Below are 9,924 nucleotides of genomic sequence, written 5' to 3' on the forward strand. Positions count from 1 at the left end.
GCCACCAGGGAGGGCCACAAGTATCTTTTTCAATCAGTGTTTTTGTGTCTTTTGGGTAGATACCTAGGAGTGGGATTGCTAAAATTCCCAAATTTTTACTTTGTGACTAAGTGTTCACAGAATTCTCTGGGGAAAATGATGCAGCATGAAACAGACTGAGTGCAAGCCTGGCTCTGGCTCTGTCCTGTCCCCTGGGGCCCTCTACTACAGGACACCACTGCCCACAAGCTGCTTTCACTGTCTCTGGCTACATGGGCTGATGGGGATGAGATGCCAAACAACACTACTTGGAGCTGAGCATGCAAACAATGGAAATCCACACCCCAGGAAACTGCCTAGCTCACATGTCGCCTGCCTCAGTCTCCCCCATGAAAGACATGCAATGGACAGGAGCAGGGAGAACTCGGAATCTGTACTTCCCGGTGAAGTTGAACAGAACACACAACAGGGCGTTACACAGATTTGGAAATAGTGCAGTATATCAAGTATTTACCCTGGAAAACACTGCCTCAGAGGGTCAAATGGAATTGGCCTTCAAGCTGGTGGTTAGAGACCTTCCTAAATTTCAGGCAAATTTGCTTTTGGAAACACAATTAAAGAGTAAACTTTTGAACAAGAAGCTTATTTAACAAAAATACTAATATTATCATAGCAGGACTTATTCCTCTAAATTGAAATGTTAACAGTGACACTGAAAATCACACACCTAGAACAACACAAACTAATAGACTGAACACAGATATATTGTGAGGAATATTTGCATAAACCTCCCTAAGTTGGCCCTCCCTTGTGGTGCAGCAGGTTGGAGCACTGCACTGAGAAGCCAAACTGTGGCTGCTTCAGTGGGAGTTCGATCCCCCCCCGGAGGTGACCCACATGGCGCAGCAGACCTCTCCTCACCCGCCCGCTGCTCCCCTCAGCAGTGTACTTAGTCAATCTGCCTGTTCTACTCCCCACTCTGTCTCTGGTGGATCCTCTCACTGCTCCTGCATCTCTGTACCCCAGTTCTATATGCATAAAAAAATATTTTCCTACGATAGTGCAAACACAATAATGTAGATTAGTTATAAGAAGTTCCTTGTCTGAACATTATAAACACATAAATAGCTCACAGTTAGGATCATTCAGTTGCCATGGCAATGCCCTTTCAGAAGCGAGAATTTGTTTTAGGTTCTTCCAGGTTCTATTCTTCTTGCCAGCTACTGCTCCTCCGTGGCCAGAGTGCTGGAATTAAAAGCATGGATCAGAAGGAACAAGAATCACTGGAGACTGCTGTCCAGAATCTGACATTTATGCTTATTCATAACTGTAATATATTCCTCATTCTGTCAACCATCATTTAGATTCCTAAGACTTTTAAAAAATATATTACTCAATATATTTTCATTTTACTTATAAAAACAGTGCTTTTGGATTGTCCAAACTCATTAGTTATATGGTAATGGAGTAGAAATTAAAGGCTATTTTTTTAACATCTGCAAAAATAAATCACATCTCTTTATTGTGTCTAACTGCAGAATTCACTCACTTCCCATTATTTTAAAATATATTTACTACAATGTTATGTACTAGTTATTTGCCTTCTTTTCTGAAGGCAAGACTCTGACTTGCAAATTTTGGGTGACCCTGGAAAATCTAAGTCTCGATTGTGGCAGTGACATGCCCTCTGGAAATCTATTTTTAATTGTTTGTTGTGTGAACAGGAAGAGAAAAAAATGGAAGACTATAGCAAAATCTGTTGCAGGCAGTGTAATACTTTATTTTCAAATCTAATTAATGAAAAATAACTTTTTAATGGTGTAATCTGAATCACCTCACTTTAGTCTCTCCTTTAAAAACAAAAGGAAGAGTATCCTATTTCTACTTTAAGGCACAGTAATTTAGATTTGCTTAAAACAAACTAGAAAGAAGCACTTTTAGTTACTTAAATTCTCACCTAAAACTTATGCAGGGGTCTTTCCTGGTAGTTCAAGGGGTCAAAGCACAGCACCATGAAGCTATACACTGCCACTGCAGCATGAGTTAGATTCCCTGCCAGGGAGCCGGCACACATGGCAGAGACGACCTCTCCTGTCTCACCCACTGCTCCCCTCAGCAATGTATTTCACTAGATCTGCCTGTTCTGCTCCCCACTCTATCTCTGGTGAACCCTCCGCAGTTCTAGCTGGTACCTCAGTTCTTGTATGCAAAAATATATAAATCTTTAAAAAAAAAAAAACAACTTATGCAGGGTCAACAATAATGGAAGGGGAACAATTATGGAAATAATCCACTCTTAAAATGGTGTCGTTTAACAAATTCCACAAGAGCACTGAAATCCCTGGGAACTGGCACACAAGGAGATGAACAGCAAGGACTCTTCTGTCCCCCACCTCCCACAACAGCACACGGCAGAGAAGGTGGCAACTTGGGCTGATGGAGAAGGGTCGCCAGTGCCACCCGGGTTGCAGGCCAGCAAAATCAGAGGCATGGGCGTTTGCTTTTTTTTTTTGGTATCAATAAAATACCTTGGCTACTCACCACAAAGTTAGGATCCTTAAATGGCAGAGGTTTGGCAGCTTTTTCCGTAGGCCCAGTGTTAAAATCAGAAGGTGTCACTTTATTCTCACTCATACCTTCCATGCTGATACCCTTAAAATATAAGATCGTTTGAGGTCAGTTTTGTGTAGCAGAATTCCCTATCTCAGCTCTCCACAAGCCATGAGATGATAACTACAGGATACTGAGAGGGGGCAATGTGCCCAGGGGCCAGTAGGTGGCCTGCGCCAGAGGGCATGCCAGATTGGCAGCTGCATCTGCTGCACAGAAGTTACAAGCGACACGCCAGGACCCCAGACACATGCTTTTCAGCTTCCCGATGTGCCAAGAACAGGTGGGTGGGTGCCCGAGCCAAGCTGGCTCATGTAGTTCTTAAAAGCACCCTAAGGAAAGGAGGCTCAAGAGCCACGGGTCACCTGGCTGCCAAGCAGGCCAATAGGTTTTAAAATGAAAACTTTCCAGCTAAGAACCATGAAGTAAAAGCATTACAAAATGAGACATCACTTCTGATTTACAAGGCAACTTCCAAACTTCCAAGGCAACAATAAACTTGAACATAAAATTTATATACAGTGAAATGCATAGACCTAAAATGTGGGTTTCATGAGCTTTGTTAAATGTTGACACTCGTATTACCCTTACCCTTACTGAGACAGAGAGCATCTCCATCACTCCAGAAAGTTTCCTCATACCCCTCCCTAGTCAGAGGTGCAAAGGCACCTCTGTTCTGATAGTTACACCATTTTTGCCTGTTCTAGAACTTCAGGAATGTAATCTGATCGCAGGTACTGTTGCGTTTGGCTTCTTTGGCTCAGTATAAAGTTTCTGGGCTGCCTGTTGTAGCTTGGATCAGTAGTGTTTCACTGTGTTTGCATTCCCTCAGCAGAGGAGCCTTCCACTGAATTGACGTACTGCAATTTGTTTTTCACTTTTCTGTTGGACATTTCAATCATTTTCAGTCTTGAGCTACTACAGATAAAGCTGTTATGAACATTCTGTACAAGTCTTTTTGTGAACAAGTGTTTTCACTTCTCTTGGGTAAACACCTAAAAGTGGAATGGTTGGCCTATAGAGTAAGTGTTATGTCTGATTTTATAAGAAACTGCCAAGTCATTTTTCTAAATGGAAGCATTCTTTTACACTCCCAGAAACACTATAGCAGAGTTCTGGATGAGCATATATATACACCTCACCCTCATCACCCCACTCCCTGACACGGCATTCATGGGGGTCCTTCACTCTGCAGAAGTAGTTCTCCAAATAGCTCTCAAACACCTTCACTGACTGACCTCTAATGTCTCTTGTCAGAGGCCTGGGATTCTTCTGTATAGATTGCTCCTCCCCCACTTCATCTTCCCCCACTCAGTCTTTCTAACTTTTCTGACCTCCAACACTCAGTTCAAATATCAACTCTCTAAGAAATAAGAAGCCTCCAATTTCTCTTTCTTTTCCTGCCACCCATAGCCACAAATGATCTACCCCTTCTTCCCCTCCCCATCCTCCCACCATCTTTTCCCTCCTCAGTTTAAGGCTTCAGAACAGGGTCCACTGCAGAGTAAACTTGGAGGGCTTCTTTCTTCACAGCAGTCAGTAACACACTTGGAAGTGCAGGCTTGCCATCCCCCGGTCCTTACACATGGCCAGGGGCTCCCACTGCCCCTGGCATCAGGACCATGTCCTGGCCTCCTGTCCAGCCTCACCGCTTGCTCCCCAACACCTTCCTTAATTTTGTGGTTTTTTGGTGCAAATTCCACAGAGTCTTTTTCTGTACAGCACAGATAGACTTCAATTTCTTCATTTTCATTTATGCTTTACTAAAATTATCTTTATTGGATTAGTTCGTGTCAATTTCAATTTTACCACAAAGATTAGATTTAGCATTTTGTAAATAACTTTTATTGCCCTTGTGGTTTCTCCTTCATGGTCACAGCATTTCTGCCAGGCACATGTGTCCTGGGAGACCCAATCTGATGAGGAAGATTTGATTCTTCCATCACAATTCATCAATAACCAATGTCACCTTGTGCAGTTTTAGTCAGGTGTCAATGTTATTTTGTGTTGACTATTTATAAGAGTAAAATCCATTTTAAATTGGATATGTGACTGATAATTTGTATTTATGTCTCAGTCAATGATAAAACAGCAGCTTTGTGTAACAGGCAAGGAACAACAGGCCAGAAGGAGAGAGGTAAGTGGGTAAGGGGAGGGGAGACTCTGAGCGTGAGCGTGCGGACATAGCAAGTCTTCTGTCCCTGCCGAAGATACACTCGAAGTTTCAACTTGGTTGTTTGAGTTTTTCATAAAGAAAATGACTATTTATATAGTGATGCTTCAATCCGGGAGAAAATAAACCCATGGAATTGCTAAGGAAACAAAGAGGGATACTAACGGAGAAGGAAACCCAGCCCAGGGCTTCCAGTGGTGATGACAGACCCATCCACAGGACACGCCCAGCTCACAGGACAGCCTTAACGCTAGCATTCATCTTTTTTTCCATGTGAGAAGGGTGGAAAGACTGCATCTCTCCCTTTCTGATCATGCCTCTTCCCTGGTCCCTAGTGAGAAGGCTCAAAGGTGATGTGTGCACAGTGAAATCCTGAGAAAAACCACAGGGCAATCTTTTGATGTGGGCTATTTGTTCCCAGGCCCCAGGGAGACAGGATAACATTTGAAGCATCATGAAATAATGCTAAGTGAAAAGCAGAATAGAAATGTTCTACACAAAATACAATTATGAAAAACTCTATCTACAAGTAGGAAACATGACTATAATCACCAGGGAAAGAGACTGCATAAATTTTAATGTCTATTTAAAACTTTTTTTTAAAATAGGGCCTTCCTGGTGGCATAAGGGTTAAAGTCTCATGCTATCAAGCTATCATCAGATGCTGCAGCCTGAGTTCCATCCCTGGCCAGGGACCTAAACTACATGGCGTGGCAGACCTCTCCTGTCTTGCCCTCTGCTCCTCTCAGCTGTGTATTTCAGGGGATCTGCCTGTTCTGCTCCCCAGTCTGTTTCTGGTGAATCCTCTCACCACCCTCTGCATCTCTAGCCTACACCCCACTTCTTACATGCACAAATAAATAAAAACAATAAATATTTTTAAATAAGTAAGACATTAAAAAAAGCTTACGAACTTTAATTATCATGATTTTTTTAAGTTGATAATTTTTTTAACAAATCAAATCATTCCAGCATTCTTTGCCTGCCTCTAATTACAGGAGATACCATCACATCTGCACTCTGTATTGACCTTCTGGAGAAGCAACTGCTGGAATTCAACCTAATTACTGTTTTGTTAACTGCTTATTTACCATCACAAATCAGACTACTACATAAATTTCAATCTATAAGTCAATTAGGTTGCTCTGTAGTTTTTATCAACTTGAATAGGCACCTGGAATGTCTAAAATGCCCCTAACTGATTAAATAAAACTCCCACCAAAAGCACTTCTTTGCAATATACAGAAATGAATATGGACTCTGAACAGTCTATGGTTTGAATCCTGGCTCTACCACTTGTTAGCGGTGTGACTTGGGGAGAGTTATCTAACCTCTCTATGCCTCTGCCTTTTTATCTGTAAAATGAGGAGAAAAACAATTAACACTATTTTTTTTTAAGAATTAGGTAACACTCAGAAAGTACTTGGAACAGTACTTGGCATATTGGAAATGTTCAAAAACTATTAATTATTATTATTAATCATGATTTCTCTCACTTCAGCAGATTATCTGTCCTCCAACTCAAGCTAACAATAATCATTTTCAAAATATCATAACCAGCAAATGAGAGATGGTACTTTCCAGATTATGACATAAAACAACTCACTCCCCACTGATGAAACTGTAAACAATCTGATAACTGCACACAGCTCTAACCCTAGAAGGCTTCTCCATCCAAACCCAACACCTTTCAGAGTCACCACAAGGCCTCCTGCCTCCCCACCTCTCCCTTTGCCCACAAGAGTCCGCATCATCTTCTGTGTTGCCACAGAAGGGCACCAACACCAGAGAATACCTATAAGCAGCTCAGGTACATGGTTAGAAATTATCTTCCCAATTGTTTCATATACAATATATGTAAAATTCTAACATGATCCTTAAAATTCTGGCTTGTATTGTATAAAATAAAGGTCTGCTGAGAGCAGAGCAGGAAGACTTGCACCCAACTCCGACTTCCCTGTCTTCCTTGCGCCCGTTCCCTTTCCCCCTTCTAGGAATCTCCACTGGCTGATTCCACTCCCACCTTAAGACTCTGCCTGTTCTGCCCTTCGACAACCTGTGATTGGGGCAGGTACCCAACACCACATATTCTCCCAGTTATTCAAGAAAGCACTAACCCAGGTACTGCTGTGCAGGGGTTTGGAGATGTAATTTAGATCTCTAGATCAGCTCAAATCAGCTGACTTAAACAAGATTATTTAAGTGGGCCTGCATTAATCAATAAGCCTTTCAGATCTGGATTCACACTCAGACACAAAAATAGTTGGAAAGATTTGAAGCCTGAGAGTGTCTCTAGAGCTGGTTTCAAAGGTGGAAGAGGCCACATGGCAAGGAATGCAGGTAGTAGCTAACTGAGAACAAGGAGAGAGGGACGTCATCTACCATGCATATAACATAAGTCTGCTAAAAACCTTAAATGGTTCTGAAAAGAGATTTTCCCCAGTCTCCAAACAAGAAGACAGTCTACAGCCAAGGCTTTGATTCAGCTTGGTGATACTTTAGGCAGAAAACCAAGCCAGTGACGTCAAGCCAGGGCTCTGACCTACAGAAACATGGACTAGTAAAAAGCTGTTATTTAAGTTACTAAATATGTTACAAGAGCAATAGAAAACCCATACAATAAATGTATGTTATTCTTGCTGGGAGGTTTCTGGGAGGACAGCAATAATCTTTGAAATGTCTTAAGCATAAAGCAACACGGTACAAAAAAATCCTCACTAACTGAACTAAAGCAGAACCGAAAGGCTGAGCAGGAGACACAGATAAAGGAAGATCCAGGAAGATTCTAGGTAGCTGTCAAGGCAGCACTGCATTAATGTGTGCATTTGCTGTGAACCAAGGAGCCAGAATGGAAGGCACTGTCAGAGCAGCAAAAAAATCCAAGACTCCTTTCAGGAGAAAGAAGCAGTTTTTTCCTTACTCAAAGGATGCTATGGGTGTGAGCAGAATAACTGGTTATATATCTCATTACTTAAACCCCAGTTGGGAAGAAGCACGAAGAAAGGAATTCACTATTCCAGGAATGACCTACTCTTTCCAGCCTCAGGGTCTGCTGCAAGAGGTACTCAGGCAGCTCTTGTCCTCAGATCTCTAAAGCCAACAGAGATGTGATTTCCACCTAGCTGAGTTACTGCGAATTACCAGCATCCTGAAGGCACTTGGTCACCTTCTGAAGTTTGCTGTGGTGGGAGGTGATCAGCCTATCTTTAAAGTCAAAACAATTATTCCTTCCAATATGTACTGACTATATTCCTGGGATTTGGCACAGTTGGATACCAAAATGTTGGCTACAGTTGGATACTAAGCATGCTGTGGAAGAAAGCAATCACAATGCAAATAAATAAGTGTTAAAGAATTCCAATCAAGAGTATTTAAAGAACTCCTACATAAGACTGTTAAAAATGATATGCAAATTAGAAAAAGCTAGACACTTCACAAAAAAATATTGGAATGGTTCATTCGAATGCATATGAAAAGGTGACTGATGCAGTCAGTAATCAGAGAAACAAAAATTAAAACAATGAGCTACCACGATACGCCCATTGGAATGGCTAAAACTAAAGACTGACAATGCCAAATGTCGTTGAGGAGGAACAGTAACTGGAATTTCCATGCTTTGCTGATGAGAATACACACTAGTGCGACTAATTTGGGGGAGTAGCCTTGAACGGTTTTTAACTGAACTATTTTAATACTCTGTTGGGATCCCTGGTCCTGGATTGTCCAGATGCTGTGAAGTCCGTGCCAGGTGCTGTGCTCGGGGTTGCATGATGATGAGCACATGTAATTCTTATAACCGCACCAAGTAAGGACAAACCCACTGAGGAATAAAAGAGTAAAACCATCCGTATCGAGATATCTTTACATTCCTCCGTGTACTTTATGAGGATGCCTTGCACCTAAGACACTCTTTAATATCTGGAGAAAGGTCGAAGGTGTAATATGCTAACTTCTGCTTAACTGAAACTCACAGGGGTCCTGAGTTCGCTCTAAACCCAACTTTGAAGGGAAGAGGCAATCCTTCCACTAAGTAATAACCTCTCCAATTCTCCTGCTCCTCTCCAGGCCAACGCAACGCGGGTGATTCTTCAACCAAACCCCACATGTCCAAATAACAAGGGAAAACTCACTGGCGTCTTAGGCCAGCAGCTACTCAGGGGAGACCACCAGCCCGGCGCACCTGCCCCGCCCCTGCGGGAGCGGCTCTACGCATGCGCTCTCGCCCCAGGCTGCAGGGCCTCGCGCACGCGCTCCCGTCCTACCCAGGAAGTTTCTGCGCACGCGCAGGCTCAGCTAATGACAGTGTACCTGTGCAAAGCTAGAGGCGGACACTTTTTTCTTCTTACTGGCGCTGTAGCCTCCGGAACTGCTGCCATTGTGGGAAGGGCTGGCCGGCCTCTTCTTACTGTTCCGTGCTATCCCCGGAGTGGAAGCGGCGGCCACAATTGGAATTTGAGCCGCCATTTCTACCCTGAGTCGTTTTCCCCTCCCCCTTCCCCACTTCTGTCCCTGTGCTGGCCTTGAGCTTCCGGCACGCCGTTACTTCCGTCTCGATGTTCGAAAACCCGGCCTGGATTCTCAAACCATTCTCTGAATCTCTCGGCCAAATATAAAAAGCGGAGCCCGGAGCAGTCTATTCTGATGGGACAGGAAAGGTGTCAGCAAGTCAAAGTTCTGTCCTCTGGGTGCTCAGACTTGGGCTGGAATCCCCTGCTGGAAGGATCGAACTCGCGATCTTTTTTTAAATAACTAGGACTTAAAAACTCAGTGCCATCACTTTTGATGTCTAACAGTAAAGATAGCGTCATTCCGGATGGACTAGACAGACTGACAACCTTCTAGCTTTCATGGTCTCTGCAGTCTCCTGTGTATCAGCAATGCCCAAATGAACTGTAAGTGGAAAATGGTTCTTAACCTTTCAGGGGATCTCAGGCCCCTTTGAGCCTAAGATCTCCCCTCCCCATCACCAAATGCATGGTCTGTTAAAGAAACAGGCTTAAATGAAGTATTTATGTCAAGCCCCATTAAAATTTAATATCTAAACTAATTGTAGTTTCAACCTTTCCCAAAAGTAGAATTTTAAACTAATAAATCTGAAATTTATGGCCAACGGCAGTGAGGTAATCTGTTAAAAAAAAGAAGTCAGGAGTGCCTTCCCCACC

The 9,924-nt window shown here is 42.9% G+C and overlaps 1 protein-coding gene across 3 annotated transcripts in view; it reads right to left on the reverse strand.

Annotated features, from left to right (window-relative positions):
* INO80C (INO80 complex subunit C) overlaps positions 1 to 9,340 on the reverse strand; it is an 18,081-nt gene extending 8,741 nt beyond the window's left edge. The window contains exons 1-3 of one of the 3 annotated variants that reach the window (XM_004683844.1): positions 9,071 to 9,340; positions 2,521 to 2,631; positions 1,113 to 1,224 (exon numbers count right to left, since the gene is read on the reverse strand). In XM_004683844.1, the coding sequence (XP_004683901.1) occupies positions 1,113 to 1,224; positions 2,521 to 2,631; positions 9,071 to 9,226 (379 nt within the window). In that variant the 5' untranslated portion in view covers positions 9,227 to 9,340. Of the gene's footprint in view, positions 1 to 1,112; positions 1,225 to 2,520; positions 2,632 to 8,892; positions 8,933 to 9,070 lie in introns of those variants that run through there. The other 2 variants (XM_012725812.1, XM_012725811.1) reach the window with 2 other exon arrangements.
* Positions 9,341 to 9,924: the final 584 nt, after the last annotated feature.

This window comes from Condylura cristata, unplaced genomic scaffold (genome assembly GCF_000260355.1).
Source record: "Condylura cristata isolate star-nosed mole 26May11 unplaced genomic scaffold, ConCri1.0 scaffold00016, whole genome shotgun sequence".
Lineage (NCBI taxonomy): Eukaryota > Metazoa > Chordata > Mammalia > Eulipotyphla > Talpidae > Condylura > Condylura cristata.